Source organism: Lepidochelys kempii, chromosome 5 (genome assembly GCF_965140285.1).
Source record: "Lepidochelys kempii isolate rLepKem1 chromosome 5, rLepKem1.hap1, whole genome shotgun sequence".
Lineage (NCBI taxonomy): Eukaryota > Metazoa > Chordata > Testudines > Cheloniidae > Lepidochelys > Lepidochelys kempii.
The window spans coordinates 120,421,211-120,445,687 of record NC_136384.1 but is presented as its reverse complement, the minus strand read 5'-3'; the positions used below and the strand labels follow the sequence as shown (position 1 = coordinate 120,445,687).

Genomic DNA, 24,477 nt, shown 5'->3' with positions numbered 1-24,477 from the left:
AGATTTTATTGCTATTCAGGCCGCAGTAGTCTATACGAGTGGACCAAAAAAGCAGTGATCATTGTTACTATGGTCAACGGGAATTGACCACACAAACCCATGCTGTACCAAATACAGTGCTGACCACACAAATCTGCTACCCAAGAAATGAGCTAGTGAGAAACTGTGGCTATAAACTCAGTGAGAAACCTGTGATCTGCATTTCCTGCTGGCTTCATGAACTGCAAACAATGTAATATTTTGTTAAGAATAAATTTTAAAAAGGAGGCACAGGAAGGGGAAGTTTTTCCTCACCAGTGATGTTAAATATTAACTTAATTTTGTGATCTGTCATTGGAATGTTGAGTTTTTTGTGTCTCTTGACCCGGGACGGTGCTGTTTTCACAGAGCCAGAGAGAGGCGTTTGTAGCTGTTCTTCCTGCACTATGTCAAGGAAGTCATCGTAGGAATAATCCAGACGGTTTGCTGCACTCCAGCCACCGGGTCCTGCAAGAAAAAGCAAAAGTGGTAGGAAGGGAGTTCTGTCTGTATGCTCACTCAGGCCTGTGGTTCATTCCCAAGAGTGCTAACAAGTACTATCCCATAGTAGTTTCTGAGATGTGGGCATCTGTCCAGGAGGAACTAGACTCTCACACTCATTTTATGTAGCAGCCTGAACAGCTGGGAGATTAACACATTTGGTCACTGCTGAACTGGGTCTCACGCATATAAATCCTCTAGTGGCAATAGGCCCACATCCAATCCCCTTACCTATCCAGTCCATATTAAGCATATTGGGTCAAATTTATACCTGGTGTTACACCCCTAAAGTTATAAATTGTACCATGTATTCATTTGGCCTGGACTGTTTAAATAAGTGTTTCTGTACGTAATGTGTCTTTGTATAATGATTGGAATTGAAGAACTTTTGCCTGTTCCATTCAACATCTCTTTTTAGAAAAAAATGGAAGTATAAATAATCTTTGCATATAACTGAGCATCTTTATTTAGATTTTAAATAACTAATGGCAAATTAACCCCAGAACCTTGGAATTATGTTCTCTGAAACTATCATCTCTAAAGAACATGAGCCAAATTCTGATCTCAGCTACACAGACGTAAATTTGGAGAAATTCCAGAGACATCAGTGGAGATTTCATCATTGTTTCCTCCTAACCACTTTCAGTCACTAACCAAGGCTCCAACCACGCAGTCTTAAGCACATGGTTATCCTTACTCACTGCTAATATGTAAACTTGTGCACATATCTCAGGCTCGATTTAAACCAGTGACAAAAATGAAAGACTCCCTCAGTTACATTAACAATTCCCAGAGTCATCCTGTCTCCTTCGTCACTGTTTTGGTTTCAAAACGTATGTTTTTTGAAAACCCCTTTGCTTTCAAGACTAGCCAAACAGTTTCATAGTTTTATTGTTCTTGTATACTGAGACACCTTAGTCATCTTTTCCCCTACAGGTGCAGTGTATGAGACAGGCAGGCAGGCTAGTGTAATATGTTTAATTGTTTAGTATCTCAAGGGCTCTGTAATTATTTTCTTTAAATCTTCCACACAGCATACTTAAATCTACCAGAGCTAAATGTACCCACCATATTATGACTTAGCAGAGCTAAATGTATTTAAACCACACTAAACCTCTATGGCTAGCAAGCTACACCGTAATTAAATTACCAATTGCAAATCCATTTTCATAGTCATAATTATATTCTAGGCAATGTTTCAGTGGCAAATCCTCCAATCTGCAGTCAATGTCATCGACATCATTACAGAACGATGGGACCTGTAAATAGAAATAGACAAGCCATTAAACAAACAAACAAATATATAATCTAATCTCAGGACAAAGCACCCAGCCTTGCCTGCTCTCTGACATCAGATTTCATCCTGCATAGCTATTACAATCAAACCGTTCAAATATTGTGCATTCAGGATTTCCTTCCACCTTTGTGGGAACTTGTGCAGTGTCAGAATTCTTGCAACAGTATATGCACAATAAGGAAAATCACTTGAGAGGAAGGATAGTTTTGTATTAAAGCACAAAATGGAATGTCAGCGATCGAGGTCCCAGTCCCAGCTCTAGCACTGTGCGTCTTTGGATAATTCATTTAACTTCACTGTGCCTCTATTTTACAAAATAAGGATAACAGTACTTTCCAATGCCACCCTGGTGCAGGTGCTTAACTCGTTAATGTTTGTAAAGCTCTGTAAGATCCTCAGAAGGAAGGTGCTATAAAAGTGCAGAACTATTTGCTTTTAGACTGGGCAACTGATTGTTCAAAAGCTTCATTTCCCCACTGGAGTCTGTTTAAGTGGGTTTATAAGATTATAGACAGAGGTCTTACTGAAATCCTGCTGAACATAGTAGGTTGCAGATGAAGAAAGCTTTCCTGTGAAACCAATGGAAATTTACAGTAATTTGATCCTACTGGGAGATTTTATTAGTCCTAAACAAAACCGTAAGTCTCTCCTCAATAAAACCTGACAATAAAAGATGGTGTTACAGGGAAAGTAGATTGTAACATGTGATATCATCAGACTGTACAAAAGAAAATAGGCTATAAAAGTAAAGAGGAAAATATTTTCTGCGCTACAGTGAATTCACTGTACCCATTTGGTATAATTCCACAGCAGGGTAACAGATGGGAGAAGAACGGAGATGATATGATATATCTCCATAGTTTACATGCAGTCTGAAGCCTGACTATTTGGACTGAATGTGGATTGAGCATGGAGGGGACGCAGAGGTAAAATCCACCTGCACTGTGAGGCCAAGTCTGAGCTGCTCTGCAGCTTTTCCGGTTGGTTTAGCAGCCGTAGCCTCTTCAGGCGAGTTGCCTGGGTATTGTATCGGTCTAAGCCCCACCGAAAGACACAGAAGAGGCAAAGGCCTCATTGCACAGCTGTTCCACCTGCAATCCCCTTGTGCAACTCCTACCTGGTGCTGAAGCAGTGCAGAGAACTTGGCACAGCACTCCCATGGCTAAGGGAGAATTGCCCCCTCAGTGAAGGGAGCGGTGACCACATCAGAGCTGAATAAAGGGGCAGTCGAGCTTTCTTTGATTTAACCCAGTCTGTTGTTTTTCAGGATATCCTTCCTGCAGGATGTGTTCTAGGAAGTGGCTTTTGTTAGCGTTTACTTTCTCCCCCTCGCCTCTCCCTTGGAGTTTATCCCTGTGTCTTGTGTGTTTGGAAGCTGGTGATTTTTTTTCCGTTGGATCACTGCTGGGATTCCAAGAGTCTTTGGAAATGGACTGGACATATTTAATTGGACTTTTGGATTTGCTTTTTCCAGCTTATTGCACTTTAATATAAATGCTTGGGCAGATCTTCAAGTGTTTTTCACCAGTAAACTTATGTTCTTATGTTCAGTATTCAATGCATATCATTTTTGCTAATGTTTTTACTCTGCACTTTGGGCTCACTCACAATTGATAATATGCTATCAAAGAGAAGGAATGGAAGGAAAACCAGCCAGGATCTTCCACAGAAAGAAAATAAAGCTGAGCCAATAGGAGGGAAAGACACAGATGTCTTCAATCAGAAAATGACTCTGAAGTCTTGTGTCTGTCCTGCACCATTCAGAGTGTAGCATAAGGTGACTGCAGTGACTCAGAAGTCTTTGCGGTTTGTGATCCAAATAAAATTGTATGACAATGAGGGCTGCTGGGCTGGGGGGGTTGATGATGCTTCTGTGGGGAGAAGATATTTTTGTTGGTGATGCTTTTCTCTTCTCCCCTCTGTGTTGTCCTCTGCCTGCACAGCACAGCCCTCAGTTCTGGGACAGCACTGCTTCAATAGGCAGGGAAGCTGATTCCAAAGCCCCTCGAAGTACTGCTTCTTCTGCCCTGGAGCCATGCAGTGGACAAGTGTGGGGAAGAAAGGGGCTGAGGATCTGCTCTGGGTTGATGGCTGGGAGGGAGGCAGGAGCCACAGAGGGATAAAGGGAGCATGCTACTCCTTTGCATCCAGCATACCACTGGGTCCTAATGAGTTTGCTGCTTTTTCAGATGGTACAGTGCAACTTGCAACCCTCTCATAACCCGCTTCAAGACTGTGTCCCACTGGTTGTGAGCTACTGGCCTGAGCACAGATCAGGACCCAGCAGCACCAGACCTGACAACAGTGTGCTCTGTGGCTTGAGCAGGTCACCCAGGCATTCAGTATACAAGTTCAAAGAAAGTTCAGTAGCTAAATTGGTCTTTAGGTGGCCAGGTTTTCAAAGGCATTGAGCACCGGGAGCTCTTATTGATTATAATATCAGCGATCAGGATGCCACAACTCGGAACAGAAGGTTAATAATTTAGGTACCGACTTATAGGTTTAGGTGCCTAAATTTAGGCTCCAGATTTGAATATTTTGCCATAGTCCCTGAATGTCAAGAAACGTGCTATAGTGGGGGTGCAGGGTGAGGTTTGCAAAAGCATCAAAGGGTGCATCAACACAGCCCAGGGCAGCGCGCCTCCCAGCCTGGGTCAACAAATGTGGGTTAGCGGGGCTAGCGGCCTACTGTGCAGACGGCCCTTTGAAGTTGTGGCTTAGGCTGGGCTAAGGTTCTCAAGCCCACCCCCCTCCCTACACTTCAGAGCCCAAGTGGCAACTTTAAAGCACTATCTACCAAGCTGTTTTCAGAACCCCATTGAGTTATTCCTGCGTGCTGTGCAGACACCCTAAATGACTTAGGAGCACAAATCCCATTGTAAATCCATAGGATTTGGGCTCCTAAGGGCTCATCTATTCAAACACTTAGTATGCAGCAATCTGGGGTTTAAAGAGGAGTAGATCAAAGCGCACAGGAGCTCAAAGTGGAGCCTTTATCATGCAGCAGCAGGATCCACACGGACACTTAGTGCAGGGTAGACATACGCCCAGGGTTCAAACAGACAAGCCCTAAGTCACAAGGCACTTTTGAAAATCTTACCACAACTCCAAGACAAAGACTGCAGTTAACTCCCCGATTTATGGATACAAACAACGGTACAAGGGTTTGCACAGCAACCCCTACAATAACAAACCAGTGTACTTTGCCTATAATGGAGACATTTCATATTTTGAAATGGAACAGACTTCCCTTTCAAGTTTCTAAGGTATATAGTAAAAGAACAAAAAGAAAAGGAGTTCTTGTGGCACCTTAGAGACTAACAAATTTATTTGAGCATAAGCTTTCGTGAGCTACTGAATGCATCTGATGAAGTGAGCTGTAGCTCACAAAAGTTTATGCTCAAATAAATTGGTTAGTCTCTAAGGTGCCACAAGTACTCCTTTTCTTTTTGCAAATACAGACTAACACGGCTGCTACTCTGAAACAAGTAAAAGAACAGTTAGGGAAAAAATGACAACATATTGGTAAAGAAAAAGGTTTATGAAAAGTGAAAGAGTATTACTAACCTACCATTTTACCAAGCGCACTCTGAAAAGCCTCAGCAAAGCTTTTTAGAAGGTTGTTGTCATCACATCGCGTTGCTTTGTAGAGCATCTCAAAAGACTTGAACCCATGATTTGCAAAACGATTTACTGAAAAGAGTTGGGGAAGGACGCTTTTATGGTTTGTGATTTTAGAGTAACAGTTTCAAAAGAAATACTATGGACAGGATTATACTAAAATTATCTGAACTCAACAGGATATCTTTAAATATAGATCACAACAAAAGAATATAAGGAAGAAGCAAAAGCTGGTAAACTTGACTGTTACAATAAAAATATATCCAACTACTTCAATCAGATAGAGCACAGTGTGGCAACAACTAAAATCCATGGATAGTAATTACATTTCCAATACACACACAGTATTGAACAACTTAGTATAGAAGATCCCAGCTATTAAATATCTGTTGTTGACCTAATTCAGCATTTTCTTAATGGAAAAGAACCTGTTAGTTTCATGGCATTTTTTTTTAAACCATCAAATCTTTTAGCATGTATTTTTGAATACATCTGAGAGGGAGAAATTAATGCTTATTACTAATACAGCTTGGCTCCAAATGCAAAATTCTGATTCAGATTTCAAGCAACCCCAAACTCTGGGGTACTCAGATCAAGAATCTTGGGTTGACCCATAATGAGAACACCCTGACTTGTGTTGATGTTTATGGGGGCTACTTGTGTGAGAAAGGTCTACTCAGGGAGTGTACAATCTATCACAAATATGGGCTTCATTTGAAGTATCTGGATCTATATTCAGATTTGGATTTCCTATGACCCCAGAGTTTGGGGCTGTCCAAGCTGAGGTTTTGACTGGACACGTCTCAGATTAGAAACTTCTAATAAATGCTGGTTGGATCACAATTGGTTATGTTCAAGGGACTATTTTTTGTGAAGTTATTTTGCACAATTGCACTGGAATTTTGGCTGGGTTTAGAGAGTCTGGCTTGCGATACATCAAAAAACTTTTGAGAACAGCTTACTAAAGCTTTGTTATCCATTCCTCCAGTTGTAACAACACTGGTCGTCTAGACCAGGGGTTCTCAAACTGTGGGTCGGGACCCCAAAGTGGGTCACAGGGTCGCCATGGCTGGTGTTAGACTTGTTAGGGTTCAGGTCTGAAGCCAAAGCCTGAGCCCCACCGCCCAGGGCTGAAGCTGAAACCCAAGGTTTTCAGCCTTGAGCAGCGGCCCTCAGGAGCTCAGGTTACAGGCCCCCCGCCAGGGGCTGAAGCCCTTGGGCTTTGGCCCCCCAACACAGAGTGGAGGGGCTTGGGTGGGCTCAGGCTTCGGTGCCCCAACCTGGGGTTATGTGGTAATTGTTGCTGTCAGAAGGGAGTCACGATGCAATGAAGTTTGAGAACCACTGGTCTAGACAAATTATTTCAACCTGCTTTTTTTAACCAACATGCCATACAGATTTTGTTTCCATTGCTATTTTGTAAATCCCAAGGACTCAAATTTTTTATTATATTTTATCCAGTTTATGAAACAATATATTGTAATCCTAAAACCCTTTTTGTACAAGGCCCTTAACAGTTCAGGGGAAGGGACAATAGAAAATCTATAATGTAAAATGGTTATAATTGCTAGTTATTGAATCATGTTCCTAGCTATACAGCAGAAAAACAAAGGTTAATAATCAAAGTAAAACTCACAAGAGCAGTCAGGCCATTCAGTAGAATATGGTGGTTTCCAGATACCATCCTCATAGGCACAATAGTAGTTTTCAGTTGATGCTGCTGTAAAGTTATAACCATCCATGCAGCGTAATGTGCAGTTAACACCTGCTTCGTCTTCTATGCATATAAAATCCCCATGCACTGGGGTGAAGGAAATTTCACAGGGAGAACCTGTGAAAAAATATATTCAGTTCACATATGGATAGCTTGTAGATTAATATAAACAAGTACACAGGAAACCCTGAGGGATAGGATTTTCAAAGCACTTGGTCTAATTCTGCTTCCCCTGAAAGCAACAGCAGTATGACTATTGACTTCAATGGAAGGAAAATTAGGCTAATGTTAAGCACTTTTGAAAATCCCAACCTGGGAGTTTAAAATCCAGAAATGCAAAGGTTGAGAAAAAAAAATGAAGCACCAAAAGTGTGGAAATGCAAAACTGAAAGCCCTGTATGCTTTTGCTTAAAACTGGGGTCTCTCTTTAGAGCATGCTAAATTATTCATCTATTAATATAATATTAACTAGAACTTTTTACACAACCTTATACACAGTAAGTTACAGTACATTACATACAGTACCTGATTCTGATGCCAATCAGCTTTACACTAGTGGAATTCTATTGACTTCAGTGGAGTCACTCCTGATTTATGATGGTGTATAAGTGATCAAAATTAGGCCTATAATCTTCAGACTTGGGCAGACAAGTGTGAAGAAAATAGGATCATGGTAATTTTAAAATTGTTAGTGTTTGACGTTCAGTGGCCCAGAGTTTGCGATGATATTGAGTTTGAAATATCCAAGAACTTGAAATAAAGCCAAGTCAGAGAACAAGTAAGCCTAATGTTCTAAATCCCAGTATCTTTGAATCAATTTAAAAATTGAATTAAGTTCACCTTGAAGTTTCTCAATATTTATAATTTTAAAACAACCAAAATTGTATTATTCAAACTTGTCTTGTTCTGTAGATCTCATTGAGACTTAAAAATCATGCCAAATCTGACGACTGTATCTACTCCTGTAACTTACTGTTTCTAAGGATATGCACAAAATTCCAGTTTATACAATATTAAATATTGTATTAATTAAATAAATTTACCATGATGTAAAAGCAGGGGTAGGCAACCTATGGCACACGTGCTAAAGGCGGCACGTGAGCTGATTTTCAGTGGCACTCACACTGCCCAGGTCCTGGCCACTGGTCCGGGGGGCTCTGCATTTTAATTTAATTTTAAATGAAGCTTCTTAAACATTTTAAAAACCTTATTTACCTTACATACAACAATAGTTTAGTTATATATTATAGACTCATAGAAAGAGACTTTCTAAAAACGTTAAAATATATTACTGGCAAGTAAAACCTTAAATTAGAGTGAATAAATGAAGACTCGACACACCACTTCTGAAAGGTTGTCGACCCCTGTGTAAAAGTTAGACCCTGTTTTAAGGCATAACCAGTAGGGGGCAGAGTTAAAGTTGAATGTTCAACCATAAATCTGTATTTACTAACTTCTGAGTGACTGATTTTCCTAACTAATTGTTAGCCTGCTGGTTGGGACATTCTTTTTCCTCCTTCCCCGCCTCTTTTTTTTTTTTTTTAAATATAATACATACCCCCATACTTATGTACATCTAGATATGTGTAAACCCAATTGTAAAGGGTAGAAAGTGTTCCATTTCCTGTTAGGATATTAGCAGTTTATTAAAAAATCTCTCCAGAGAAATCTTCCATTCCGGTGAACAGAAAGTAGACCACATTTTAGGCTATGCTTCTTGTTGACGAATAATTGGACAATTGTCTGAAGTTTTATTGGACTACTGAGTAAAACCTTTAGTGCTTTTTATACCTATTTTGGATGTACGGAGTACACTACTCGGTTACTCCAGAGTTTTGCCATATAACTCAGCTGATTTTATTGATGGACCTGATTTCACTGGAGTTACACTGGTGTAAAACAGTGACACTGAAATGCAAAAGCACATTGGTGCTGTATACATATACGCATTTATAACAAGTATTATATTACACACACACTTGTTACTTATCAGTGAATTATTCATAGCACTGAACATTAAACTGACTGATGGTGACCGATATGTATAACTGCATTTTTATTAGTACTAAATAATTTTGTGTCTATGGCCAGAAGATGATCAAATAACAAACCTTTGATGACAATGTGGATCTCACATGTCCTGTTATTTCCTGAGGAGTCGGTAGCAGTATATTGAACTGTTGTCTCTCCTTTGAGGAAGAGATCTCCAGGTGAATGACTTTTAGTGATTGTCAGGGCAGCTCCTAGAGTAGTTTTAAAAAAAAATAAATGAAAAGGTTTTTCTGGCCTTGTGTATTGCAGCTATCCCTACAGAGGCTGACTACACAATGGACAATTTAGGCTTATTAATTTTCTTGGTAACAGATGTGCTCAACCATGGTAAGCACTGAATCATAGAAGATTAGGGTTGGAAGAGACCTCAGGAGGTCCTCTAGTCCAACCTCCTACTCAAAGCAGGGCCAACACCAACTAAATCATCCCAGCCAGGGCTTTGTCAAGCCTGACCTTAAAAATCTCTAAGGAAGGAGATTCCACCACCTCCTAGGTAACCCATTCCAGTGCTTCACCACCCTCCTAGTGAAATAGTATTTCCTAATATCCAACCTAGACCTCCCCATACTGCAACTTGAGACCATTGCTCCTTGTTCTGTCATCTGCCACCACTGAGAACAGCCGAGCTCCATCCTCTTTGGAACCCCCCTTCAGGTAGTTGAAGGCTGCTATCAAATCATAGAATCATAGAATATCAGGGTTGGAAGGGACCTCAGCAGGTCATCTAGTCCAACCCCCTGCTCAAAGCAGGACCGATCCCCAATTAAATCACCCCAGCCAGGGCTTTGTCAAGCCTGACCTTAAAAACTTCTAAGGAAGGAGATTCTACCACCTCCCTAGGTAATGCATTCCAGTGTTTCACCACCCTCCTAGTGAAGAAGTTTTTCCTAATATCCAACCTAAACCTCCCCCACTGCAACTTGAGACCATTACTCCTTGTCCTGTCCTCTTCCACCACTGAGAATAGTCTAGAACCATCCTCTCTGGAACCATCTCTCAGGTAGTTGAAAGCAGCTATCAAATCCTCTCTCATTCTTCTCTTCTGCAGACTAAACAATCCCAGTTCCCTCAGCCTCTCCTCATAAGTCATGTGTTCCAGACCCCTAATCATTTTTGTTGCCCTTTGCTGGACTCTCTCCAATTTATCCACATCATTCTTGTAGTGTGGGGCCCAAAACTGGACACAGTACTCCAGATGAGGCCTCACCAATGTCGAATAGAGGGGAACGATCACGTCCCTTGATCTGCTCGCTATGCCCCTACTTATATATCCCAAAATGCCATTGGCCTTCTTGGCAACATGGGCACACTGCTGACTCATATCCAGCTTCTCGTCGACTGTAACCCCCAGGTCCTTTTCTGCAGAACTGCTGCCTAGCCATTCGGCCCCTAGTCTGTAGTGGTGCATGGGATTCTTCCATCCTAAGTGCAGGATTCTGCACTTGTCCTTATTGAACCTCATCAAATTTCTTTTGGCCGAATCCTCCAATTTGTCTGGGTTGCTCTGGACCCTATCTCTACCCTCCAGCTTATCTACTTCTGTCCCCAGTTTAGTGTAATCTGCGAACTTGCTGAGGGTGCAATCCATCCCATCAAACCTGTTCAAAGTGGTAAGTTGCTAAAAAATGATATCCTCATCCCAGGGGTGCCATGTAGGAACTGTATGGACGTAACCACTCTTTGGCTGGTTCATCTATACATGAGCTGCATTATCTCACCTGAGTTGTCCGAGAACTGAGGCTCCTCCCATGTTGCTCTGTACTCGTTCTCCGATACGTGAATTGGAGGCGGAGATCTGCATCTATCGATTACAGGGGATTCTACATCTAGAGAAGTTGAAGAGACAGCATGAAATTTGATCACAGAACAATAGACAAGTTGTGGGTCAAACTCAGAGGTGATGTGAAGGGTGTTTTAGGTTTCACATCTGTAAATCTGTATAAGTGGGTGTGCGTTTGAGAGTAAGTTGCTGTAATATATATGCCAAAAGAATGGAAGTGCAGGGTTACAGCAGGAAAAGCACCAGAAGATAAATTATGGAGAGTGGCTTTATTTTAAACTCTCGGGTTGGTTATCTTTCTTGCACAGTCCCACACATGGGCCTCCTTGTTGAGCAATGTAAACTAACTTACGCCCACTAAATAATGTATAATTTACTCCACTGTTTATTGTGCCTCTGAGGTTGGTCCATTGTCATGAAAATTTACCAACAGTCTCCAATTGACCAACAAGACTTTGGCTCAAGCGACATAAACAGCCACTTAAGTTTCCTAAAGCAGTGGTTTTCAACCTGTGGATCAGGGACACCAGGAGGTCCGCAGACCCCCTGTCTAAAATTTCCAAAGGGTCCATACCCCCATTTAAAATTTTTTAGGGGTCGGCAAATGAAAAAAGCTTGAAAACCCATTGTCCTAAAACAACTGAGCTATCCTTGGTAAAACACAGATAGCCACCAATTCATAATACCTAACTCACTGAATTTAACTGAGCGCTGGCTCTGACTGAGTTTAGTGATTAAAAATAACAGCAGACAACAAGGTATCAAGCCAATGCATACCAGAATGAGCAGATGCCATTCCAATAGAACGGTGGGCAAAATTCAGGAAGTGCCATAAATATCATTTAAGTTTGACATCAGGTATGTATCCCAGAAAATGGGTGTAAGTGGGAAAGCAGTGTAATTTATGCTGATTTGGCACTGAGCCAATATATGAAGTAAATGTAATTCATATGTAGAAGTGGCAGGAGAGAGTGGTGTATCAGAAAAAGCAATGAACAGGACGGGTGTTATATAAACAGCCACCCTTTTACTGTAGCTTACATTGAAGTATCCCCATCACAATGAAGACTAAATCCAGTCCAGGTCTAACAGGAACAATACCCACTCAAGTCAATGGGAAAGGAGTTACATACACTGATGGAAGTCTGAATCTGGTCCCCAGAATAATAAACTGGTATAAGTAACACTTGCTTTGCATACAACTAAATGTCAAATTGGTACAAGTTGCATACATCTGCTAACCAACAGGCATCGGATGTGTAACTTAAACTATCGCCTACATTATCATTGCTAAATATATCCCACCAAGTTTGAATTGCCTAAGTATATGACTACAAAAGTGAACAAGAAATACATCAGTCAGATTGCTCGTTAAATGCATAATTACAAATACAAGGGCTAGACTCTACTGTCACGTGCGGTTGTGTGTTTCAGGTGTAACTCTGCTTGAACTTGGTGGAAAACTGGTGTGAGAGAAGAATTAGGCTCAACAGAGAACAACACTGCCATCACAACATGCCTCACCTCATATTTATCCATCAAAACCATCTAATGTTATGTACTTATCCAACAATTTCTTTAAACTCATCAACCAAGCCATATTGCAGAAGGCAGAAAGTTGCCTTTCCCTTTATAAAGCTAAGATAGGGTCCTGCCACCGATAACCTCCCAGCTAACTCGACAGAGAAATATACCCTCTCACCTCTATGCAGCAGCATCACTAGAACTAAGTTGATACTGCAAAAAAGGATTCAAGGACATTTTCTCAAATACAAAAATTGCACATTGGCGTCAACTGTATTCACCATCCATTTTATTTGCATTCTGTAAACTTTTCAAAGAGTGAATTTTGTTCATAAGACAGTTCACTGAAAGAGACAGCATGTCTCAAATACTTGGACAAACAAATACTTGCATGATTTATCTCATTGGAAATATGTGGTCATCTTGAAAGCTCTTTGTGGGTTTGGGAAGACATTCAGTCAGGAATTAAAACCAATGGTCTGTGAGTAAACACAGCACGCATGCCATATAACTAACCCTAATGCTTGTTTATGTTTTGACAGATTAATGCGCTTTATTTACGAAATGTGGGGAAGCCCCAAAAAAAGAACAAATGCTTTAGCTGCAGCCAATCCAAATAGAGCATTTGACAATCCAGGATCTGACAGCAAATACCATATATTATGCAAATGATGGCTTCCATTCAGCCAGGCACTTATGCATGTGAATTCAACAGGACTATTCACATGCTTAAAATTAGGTGTGTGCTTAAATGCCATGGTGAATCAGAACCGCCTCCTGCACAAATGAAACAGTTTTATCTTTGTCAGAATCGTTCCCAGGTACTTCTGAAAAGCACTTACCAATAACCTTGACACTGAATGTGCAGCTTGCTTGATTGTCGGACTTGTCCACTGCTATGTAAGTGATTGCAACTTCTCCAATGGGGAAAAGAGAAGGTGGTATGAAGGCTGGAGTAACGTGAATGGAGACCTTTTAGAGGAACAGATGTTTGTTATTTAAATGCAAACATGGGTCTGTAATCACATATCTGTATTTTACAAAATGTGCACGTAATGTAATGCTTTAAAATTAAACCTCTACGTGTTTGGATGCATGTAGATTTGATTCTTATTTACATTAAGAATTCTTTATACCCTTTAGCTGTTTAGAAGAGCCACAAATTGGGCATAAATTACATTTACACCCTCTTATAGGCTTCTTTATATGGCCAAAGTAATGGAAGGGACCTTAGTATAAATGAGAATCAGGCCCACACGAATGTAAGTGACTCAGCTGGGAATCAAAGTTTTCACAGGCCAGACTTGTAACTCAAAGAACATTACTCTTTACAAAACAGTTTGGGGAAAAATTCTGTCATTGGATACGCACATAGACCTCCCATTGTTGTAATCATTGGGCTACAAATTTACCCCAATTGTGAGCTCAACTGTAAAAAGCACACAAAAGTTCATAAATTGTTACAATAATCCCTAATAACAAACATTGATGGGAAAAGGTATGAAAGGGAGACAAAAAAGACTGAGTTAGTCCCAACAAAAAGACCTACTGATATAATTCAAGGACTGTGCTAAGAGCATGCTTGGTAAACAAGAAAAGCATAGAACCAGAAATCAGTGAACCAAAATTATTGTGTCTGAAAGTAGGCCTAATTGGTGGACAAAATAATGAGGAGATGATCTATTCCTCCCACCATTCCCTTGTGGGGTCCTTAAAGAAAGAGACTTGGGGAGAAAAATTGGCTACTGGAGTGAGCTTCACGCTCATGGCAGCCACCCTCACCATCTCCATGAAGACCCCAGGCCTTTGTCATCCTCATCCTGACCAGATTGGGCTAGAGAGAGGGACCCAGATGAAATCGCCACCTCCCCTAGCTACAGCTGAATTCCACCCAGGATGAAACAGGATCAGACTTTAAGAACAGCTCCAGCCCATCTCAACTAACTTCTTCTCTTGACTCCAAAAGGACAGTTATCACCATCTTTGAGACCACCTAAGACAGTGATTCTCAACCAGGGGTGTGGGTACCAATGGGGCTACGCAGAGGTCTTCCAGTGGGTACATCAACTCATCTAGATATTTGCCTAGTTTTACAACAGGTACATAAAAAGCACTAGTGAAGTCAGTACAAACTAAAATTTCATATAGACAACAACTTGTTTATACTGCTCTATACACTATACATAGAAATGCAAGTACAATATTTATATTTCAATTTATTTTATAATTATATGGTAAAAATGAAAAAAAGCAATTTTTCATTAATAGCGTGCTGTGACACTTTTGTATTTTTGTGTCTGTTTTTGTAAATAAGTGGTTTTCAAGCAAGGTGAAACTTGGGGGTACGCAAGACAAATCGGACTCCTGAAAGGGAGTACAGTAGTCTGGAAAGGTTGAGAGCCACTGAATAAGAGACTGTCAGACAAAGGGGTTTTTCCTTCTAAAAACTCTCCCCAGCGAAAGGGAACAAGGGATGTTGTTAAAACTAAAGCCTTACTTAATACTTCACATTTCAAATGCTTTTTCCTTCTTTTCTTTACCTTCAATAAAAAAGTCAAAAGGATTTTAATGGTGTGTTTGCCATGTTACTAAGCAGGCTGAAATCTCAGTTTACCAGCCTTGGTCCTTGTTTAAATCTGTTTAACATTGGACAGTGATTCAACTATGTTAGCACCTTTGGCCTATACATTCCATCAAAATTAATACACCACCAACTACTTCAGCGGAAGTCACTGGCCTGTATCTGAAGCTTGATCATGAGAATAAGAAATGGGATCATATTATTTCTTGTATGGTGCTGTGGTGAGTTTTCACTTATCACATTGGGCTCCTTTTAGCCTTTGAACGTTATGAGTTGGTTTACTTCCTTGAGGAAGGACTGGATTTTATGGAAGGCAGATCACTAAACTCCTTCATAGTCTGAGATCTCCTTTTTAAAGTGCCATTCTGTATTTTATAAACAAGGACGCATTCTTTCTTTTGACTGCATAAATTAACTGTACAGAACTGTATGCATATAAAACACCATACAGGGTATTCAGTAACCACATAAATCGAACAGAGAAAATGCTGAATTCTGAAGACTCTGGTTTACAACAGATCTCTCTGCTTCTTCTCACCAAGAAACAAGACATTCTAATGGCTTAGACACATTTCAGAGCTCTAAAACAGCTACCTGAAAAGGGATTGCATCAAAATAAAATGTATATGTTTTAGCTCTACCTCATCTCCAGAGTTATCCTTTGTTATTGGAACCTGCCAGCTAATATTAGCAGAGTTATGATGTTCCAGAGTCCTGGCCTCAATATTGTCTGGACAGCTGATTTGAGGAGCTTCAATATCTAATTGAGAGAGAGAAAAAATCATAATGGTTACTCAGCTGGCTTGCTGTGTGCACTGTTCATCAAGGTGACTAGTATCATCTCATTATTTCATTTTGCACCTGTTTGCTTTCTCCACCTCTTACCTATATTCTTACACTTTGATTGCAAGCTCTTCAGGGTAAGGACTCTCTCTTCATTATACTTTTGTACAGTGCCCAGCACAGTGGGCCCTTGGCCTCTAGGAGTTATACTACAAATAATACTAATAGAATGAGTGTTTATTTTAACACTGCAGTTGCCTTTTATTAAAACAACACATCTATTCTTCCATGAGGAATGGCTACTTTATTCCCCTACTTCTTGACAACAAGTGTAACCCATACAGTTAGGAACTCATAGCAAAAGTTACTGACCTTTAATTACCCTGAAAATACACAATTTTTTAATGCCATGGCACAAAAATGTGATTTATGTGGATTCTGGTGGGAAGGTGGGACAATCAAAATGACACCTACAGTTTTGCTTACAATCATTTGCAAAGTCAGTGTAATTCTTTGCGTGTTTTTTGTTTATAAATACTATGGGAAGCGGCGGCCAGCACATCCCTGTGGCCCGCCGCTTCCCGCAGCTCCCGTTGGCTGGGAATGGCGAACCACAGCCACTGGGAGCTGCGGGGCCGTGCCTGCGGACGGTCAATGTAAACAACATGTCTCGTGGCCCGCCACTGGATTATCCTGATGGGCTGCGTGCCGAAGGTTGCTGACCTCTGATCTGGCCTACTGTCATCAAGAGTTCTTTCACATGATCCTGAAAAATCAAGTGAAACTCCAGTAAATCCTGTTGAAACTTGCCTATTTCATCACTAAATCAGTGACTCATCCCAGCTATTCCCCACTCAAAAATCTCCTATTCCCACCACAGGTCCCACCTTTTATTCCAATAGCTCTCAGGAGTTCCCTATTAGTGAGGAGCATTCTAGAGACTCTCAGTTTAAGAATGAGGAAAACTACCTAAAACGGCAGCATTGAGACCAGAATAGTCTCCATCCTGCTGATGTGGAATGCAAGGGGTGGGTTTTCTGCATCATCACCGAAGACATTTCATTTGGATGCAGAGGTGGGTGGAAAACTAGCTCGGGGTCTGCCTCCACAATCTGAACCACCAAAAAAAGTGGATGAGGAAATAGGTCAGCAGGCCATCCCTGAACACATTAGTAGGGAAGAAGCAATGCAGGTGTAATACTGACAGACCCCGGTCATCAGCGGGTGGGATTGAACCTGGGACCTCGAGCTAAATGTAGGAGCCTCTACTGCATGAGGTAAAAGCCACAAGGCCATTAGCGAAGGCTGGAGAGCAGACTCATTAATCTCTCTCGAAGTGATCTCGGTGCCACGACCTGGGACCGAGCACCAAACCCAGGAGGTGTGGGGATTACACGGGGTCTCCCGTGAGCTAAGGTCCCAGGATATGTTATAGAGAGTGTGTGTGCATGCACGTGTATATGTTTGTGAGCGAGTGTGCATGCATGAGGGAGATGGTGGGATTGCTACTGGAGAGGGAAATAATTCAGACCAGCACAAGTCTTCTCTGAGGTTTGCCAGACCTTGACATGTTTCACAGTATGAATTAATATGCGCCATAATTAGGTCCCCTCTAAAGAGAAGGTAGCCAAAGACAAGGGGAAAGAACTGGAGGCATGTTGGGAATGGGCTGGTGGAGATGAGAGAGTGAGAGGTGGACAGAAATAATTTGGTATTCCAACTATTTATTATAATAACTTTTCATCTGAAAAACTCACGCATCTTTATAAAAATGGCTTCCAATCCCTGTTCCCACTGAAGTCAATGACTAAACTCCAATGGAGTTCTGCATGACAAGGATGGAATCTATTAACTAGTTAAGCTCACAACATCCCTGAGAGACAGATCACTTAAGCTACCACTGAAAGGCAGCACCCTCTTGGCCAGAACTTGAAAAGTTGTTTAATATTATTAACAGTACACAACAACATTATTTTAAGATAGGAGCGTAGAAGAACATTGTGCCTAACTGAAACTGCATGAGGCAACTTAAACAGACAGAATGTAAATACCAAAGTAAAAATTTGATTAATGTAAAAGATCAACACCTCTCCTCTTACAACAAGTGCCATGGGATCTTTCATGTCCACAGGTGTGAGAGACCTTAACTTTACATCTAATCAGCGCAAGAGAACAGTGCTTTCTAGCGCCATGCTGGGGCATGGTCTAGAACTGACTCCAAGGGAAGAGTGCTTTGACTGAACGACTGCTCTGACTGACTTATTTCTGCTGCTAAACAAAGGTTCTACATGTGACAAATGGTCTCCTCCAGTTTCAAAGAGTTTCTGTTTCATTAGCATGGGGTACAATCTGTGCTGCATGGCCAACAACAGTTAAGCCTCCAGTTATTCTGACAAAACCTAAAGCACTTTGTTATCCCCCCAGCATAGAGCCTTTCCAAACACTGCAGCAGGATTATTTCATTATTGGAGTGCTCTTTGATAAATAGTCTTCAGTCTCACTAGGAAAGGACAACAACATTCACCTCTGAACTCTTTTATGCCCAAGAGGCCTTAAACCAGCTAAAGAACTGACACCATTTATTACTTTGCTAGAGATATTTACATTTCAAAATATAACTGCGGTAATTAAAATTCCATGATGAAGACTGCATGAACAATAAATACAAGCCACTTTGCCTTCCTCGGAAGTAAGTTTTCATAGCAAGCACACTCTTTGAAACAACTTCCAATTGTGTTTCATACTCCCGGGACCATGGACTTTCAGCTGTAGCAAGTTCCAGTTAAAAGTGAAGTTCTGAAGAAAGGCTAATCATTGGCAGTGAGCGAACAGATTATTTTGGATAAGTGAAGTATTTTGGCTACATAATACATATAAACAACAAAGAGAACTAAGCAGGGACTTGTTTTCTTTATATAAAATTCAACAGATTGCAACCACCCTCATTAGAGACATGCAGCCTTCAGAGACTACAGATATCTCTTATTTTAGGGTTTTATATTGTTGCCCATCACAGTAGACCCTGGGTGCCTGGTCTCAATACATACAGCTTCATCTTGATCCAAACAGCTTGGCCTGCAGCCTTATCACCTTGTGGTGTGATTCCATCAGATATTATAAGTAGGGCTGTCAAGCAATTAAAAAAATGAATTGTGATTAATCATGCAATTTAATTGCATTATTAAATAATAATACAATACCATTTATTTAAATATTTTTGGATGTTTTCTACATTTTCCAATATATTGATTTCAATTACAACACAGAAAAAGAAGTGTACCGTGCTCATTTTATATTCATTTTTTATTACAAGTATTTGCACTGTAGAAAAACAAAAGAAATAGTATTTTTCAATTAACCTAATACAAGTACTATAGTGCAATCTCTTTATCATGAAAGTTGATCTTGCAAATGAAGAATTATGTACAAAAAACTGCATTCAAAAATAAAACAACGTAGAATTTTTGAACCTGCAGGTCCACTCAGTCCTACTTCTTGGTCAGCCAGTCGCTCAGACAAAAAAGTTGGTTTACATTTGCAGGAGATAATGCTGTCTGCTTCTTGTTTATAATGTCACCTGAAAGTGAGAACAGGCATTCTCATGGTACTGTTGTAGCCGGCATTGCAAGATATTTACTTGCCAGATGTGTTAAAGATTCATATGTCCCTTCATACTTCAGCCACCATTCCAGGGGACATGCGTCCATGCTGATGACAGGTTCTGCTTGATAACAATCCAAAGCAGTGCGGACCGACGCACGTTCATTTTCATTAACTGAGTCAGATGCCACCAGCAGAAGGTTGATTTTATTTTTTGGTGGTTTGGGTTCTGTAGTTTCCGCATCAGAGCATTCCTCTTTAAGACTTCTGAAAGTATGCTCCGCACCTCATCCCTCTCAGATTTTGGAGAGCACTTCACATTTTTAAACGTTGAGTCAAGTGCTGTAGCTATCTTTAGAAATCTCATATTGGTGCTGTTTTTGCATTTTATGAAATCGGCTGTGAAAGCGTTCTTAAAATGAACAACATGTGCTGAGTCATCATGCGAAACTTCTATAACATGAAATATATGGCAGAATGTGGGTAAAACAGAGGAGGAGACATACAATTCTCCCCCAAGGAGTTCAGTCACAAATTTAATGAACGCGTTATTTTTTTAACGAGCGTCATCACCATGGAAGCACGTCCTCTGGAATAGTGGCCGAAGCATGAAGGGGCATGCAAATGTTTAGCATATCTGGCACGTAAATACCTTGCAATGCCGGCTACAAAAGTACCATGCAAATGCCTGTTCTCACTTTCTGGTGACATTGTAAATAAGAAGAGGGCACCATTATCTCCTGTAAATGTGAACAAACTTGTTTGTCCTAGCGAGTGGCTGAACAAGAAGTAGGACTGAGTGGACTTGTAGGCTCTGAAGTTTTACATTGTTTTGTTTTTGAGCGCAGTTATGTAACGAACAAAAGCCCCCCTACATTTGTAAATTGCACTTTCACGACAAAGATATTGCACTACGGTACCTGTATGAGGTGAATTTAAAAACATTATTTCTTTTGTTTATCATTTTTACAGTGCAAATATTTGTAATAAAAATAATATTCACTTTGATTTCAATTACAACACAGAATACAATATATACGAAAAAGTAGAAAATCATCCAAAATATTTAATAAATTTAAATTGGTATTCTATTGTTTAACAGTGCGATTAAAACTGTGATTAATTGCGATTAATTTTTTAAATCGTGATTAATTTTTTTGAGTGTGAGTTAACTGTGATTAATCGACAGCCCTAATTATAAATTATGCCTCATCCATATTTGCATAGAAGAACTTCCACGAGCAGGGAGGCTGCTGCTGATTCAGTAGGGGGGACTCTACCCTCCAAGTCAATACGGAAATAATGCACTAGGGATCATTATGCTGCTGGAGGTGCTGTGTTTAGGATAAGTAGTAATATGGAGGTCCTCACAACAGAAATCCTGTGGCACTTTCTGTAGTGATGTGCTAAATAACTTATAATTCTGTTTTTCGTAACGCACCTTTTCATTTCTAAAGAGTCTGCCTGCCTCTCTGCTGTGAGGCCCTCCATTCTGTTTCAGGTGCAGAATGTCATAGAGAAATATACCCTATGCTTTCTCAATGAGACTTTACTTTTGTTCTTTCTTGGGGTTTTCCCTTAATCTAGAGTTAAAGGCATTCAAACTGAAAGTATATTTGTGTACAAAAAAATTTAATATCCTATGAAAGAGTTGGGTGTTCATACCAGAGCTCTGGCCAAACTCAAACGAATGTAATTACGTTTTCCCCATCTACACTTCCTGTGTAGCTTCAGTTAATTGCGGCATTCTTCATTGTGTGCCCTAAAGTTTTGAGTAGAAAGCTGTTAAACAGAGTTAGTTCCTCTCCCCGGAGGGTGCTGTGAAAAACTGGGATAAAACACCTTAATATATCTTGCATATTAGTATAAGTTTCCATAGCACTTAAGGAACCTTGAGATAAAAGGAACTATATAAATGCATGATATACCATTGATATTATTACTGTTATTATATTGTTTGGTTTCTCTTTGGCCACCTCTACAGCCTAGGTTTTTCTCACCTTCATTCTTCAAATTTATAATTTAACTTTTTCTCCCAGGCCTTAAAGTCACACAGTACCGTGAACCCCAACAAAACAGGACACCTGGGAGGGGTCTCCAGAGGGCTGACTGATGGTGAGGTGCATCATAAATGTACTGGAACAATCTTGCTGAGCCACAAAATTGTAATGAACTAATAAATATTAAATTCTATTGTCAGGCAACGGTAGAAGCAGTACATTTTGGAAATCACTTTAATCAGGCTTTGCCTCAGGTTCCAACACATCTTTATCTCTCTCTCTCTGCAATCCCCTTCCCTCGGAACCCACATCTACTTGCAAGTGGAAATTATTGTTCAGGTCTATACCTTTACATAGAGACTTCTGGACATTTTCACTCCATTTCCCAGAAGGAGTGCATCTCAGTTCTTCTCTAACACCAGACAAGGTGAATCCCTGGGGGCAGCTCAACTGGCACACTGTTCCAGATTTTGATGGTTCCTTTCCACAACTTGATGGATGTACTGTCACACTCTCAGGTTTCTGGAAGATGGGGCAATGCACCTCTACATGAAGTAAACACACAAATGTCAGCTGACACAGAAAATATACACTTCCAAAGTTATCAGCAATTAAGAACCTTTTGAAATGGGTGCTGGAAGTCAGGTGAGTTCTTATGGTTGCAGGAGTTCTCTTTCAGTAAATTACAACCATTGGCAATATCCTCATGAGACAAATCAGGTTTGGCCCCACCCCCTTGTATCAGATCTGCTCCTTTTTCTTAAATTCACTAGTTACCATTTTTTTTTGTTGCTGCTGGAATCACACCACAGCTTTGTACAAGAACCTATTAATTTCACCTGCTCCTATTTTGTTGTCTCATTGTCACAATACAGATATTGGAGTGGCACTGTGAGCAGTTTGCTGCATGCTAACTACAAAGAACTGTTTATACAATGCCATGAAATGAGAACTAAGAGGTACAACAATTTTACTAAAACAAAAAAGTCATTACAATTTGTTTATTTCAGGGTTCATTACATGCTCAATCACCTTCTGTTTGTGAAATGGCTCGTAAGTGAACCTACATCCAGTTTCAAATTATTATAGGCTGATATCTGATTTTGTTCAAACCTAAAATACGAACCAGAACTCAGGGAACTATACATGGCAACCAAAAGAACAATTTGCTGGTTTCCATGTAAACCTAAACTTCCAAGTTTAGCAAATGTTGACTGTGGATTTGCAGGGACCAAAAATGTACCTTAATGTTATGAAATGTTTTATGACTAGGGCAGGTCAAATATTTTCAAATTGTGAAGAAAAACTTAATCAAAATTTGAAATTTCTAAAACTACAATGGGATGGGAGGAAGGAGAGAGGGAGGGAAATGACTACATTTTTACCAACACTTTATCCTGTTTTTCAACCAGCCATATTTATTATTTCGGGCAGTTACTGCAAATTTTTACTGTTGTCATGTAGAGCTGAGCAAATACGGTAAAAGGTGGATACCGAATTTGTACAATAAATGTATTTTCAATAATGTGCCTTGAAATATTAATATGCTTTCCAAAGCAAATGCCTCAGGAAAATGTTAAGTATTAAATGGAATGAATGTATAGCACCGAGATTCATCATAGAGTTCAACAACTTATCATCGCCAAAGCTATCCAGAAAAGAAGATGGAAATATCTGGGACATGTGTTAAGACATGTATGCAGCAAGAGTTTGCCATGGCAGGTCTCTCATTAGGTAGTTGGTCAAACACGTAAAAAGAGCTGACTGAAAGACTCCGTCTGTTAAACACTACTCAGAGAGGGAAAACCTATGATACTTAACATAGCGGATATGTAAAAAGCTTCCAGGACAGATTGGGATGGTGGAGCCTTGTTCATTCCTTACCTGATGTTTCAGGGTGTAGAAAAGATTCAGATTCAGAACAGTTAATATTGAGACAAAAATTTTTTTTTGTAAAGTACTTGAAAAGCTGGCAGTTCTACAAAACTTATTTTAAAGAAAGAATCTAAGTATTATAAATATTTCCTCCCCTTGAAAGTCTTGCTTTTGAAAAATTAAGAGTAAAGCTTAAACTATTAATAATAATACTTCATATCTTGTCGTTATTTTGACAGTCTGCAGAGGCCTTGAGTGTATACACATTCATTTTAGACAGAATAATTGTCTTAAAACTTAAAACTATTTCCATTAGTTAAAAATGGTGTTCATTTCTGGACACCTCTTTATGGGAAAGCTATTGACAAATTGGAGGGAGTTCAGAGAGCAGCAACAAAAATGATTAGGGAATCAAAATTAAAAGACCTAATTATGAGCTCGTTGGATAAGTGACAATTTAGGGAAAAAGAAAAGGAGGACTTGTGGCACCTTAGAGACTAACAAATTTATTTGCGCATAAGCTTTCGTGAGCTACAGCTCACTTCATCGGATGTAATGACAGGCACAAACACAAAGAGAAGAAGAACTATGTAGGGTGGTACAAAGGGATATATAACTAGGAGTGAAGAGAAGAAACTGAGAAAGGGAAAATTTAGGTTGAATACAAGGAAAAGTGGAATAGTCTTCTGGGGAAGTGGTGATAGTCCAAGCACTTAGGACATATATTACTGAACCAGACAAAACACTAGACTGTACAAGGAGCAGCCTTGCATTATTAGAGAAAAGGTCTGGATGGCCTAATAGAATTTTTTCATCTCTGACTCCTACAAATCTACAGGTCTTCTGCTCTCAGTGGGCCAGATCCTCAGCTGGTATAAACTGTCGTAGCTCCATTGACTTCAGCTGAGCTACAATGATTTACACAGGTTTAGGATCTGACCCAATAAGTCTGGATTTAAAAGGGTGTATACAGGAGAGGAATTCCGTCCCATCAATCTCTGATTCTGTAAATGTATATAAATATTAGACAAATTAGCACTGGATGGGTCAGAATTTGATCTCAGTTACTCATGCCAATGGAAATACAGGGTGAAAATCCAGCATGAGAGAAAGCAAAATCTGTCCCATGTC

The 24,477-nt window shown here is 40.1% G+C and overlaps 1 protein-coding gene across 1 annotated transcript in view; it reads right to left on the bottom strand.

Moving 5' to 3' along the window:
- The window catches only part of SVEP1 (sushi, von Willebrand factor type A, EGF and pentraxin domain containing 1), a 170,354-nt gene that overhangs the window by 88,406 nt on the left and 57,471 nt on the right, over positions 1-24,477 (bottom strand). Inside the window, exons 7-15 of the mRNA XM_078852948.1 lie at positions 21,819-22,016; positions 15,730-15,848; positions 13,350-13,479; positions 10,922-11,029; positions 9,263-9,394; positions 7,074-7,268; positions 5,388-5,509; positions 1,670-1,778; positions 295-486 (exon numbers count right to left, since the gene is read on the bottom strand). Coding sequence (XP_078709074.1) covers positions 295-486; positions 1,670-1,778; positions 5,388-5,509; positions 7,074-7,268; positions 9,263-9,394; positions 10,922-11,029; positions 13,350-13,479; positions 15,730-15,848; positions 21,819-22,016 — 1,305 coding nt within the window. The remainder of the gene's footprint in view (positions 1-294; positions 487-1,669; positions 1,779-5,387; positions 5,510-7,073; positions 7,269-9,262; positions 9,395-10,921; positions 11,030-13,349; positions 13,480-15,729; positions 15,849-21,818; positions 22,017-24,477) is intronic.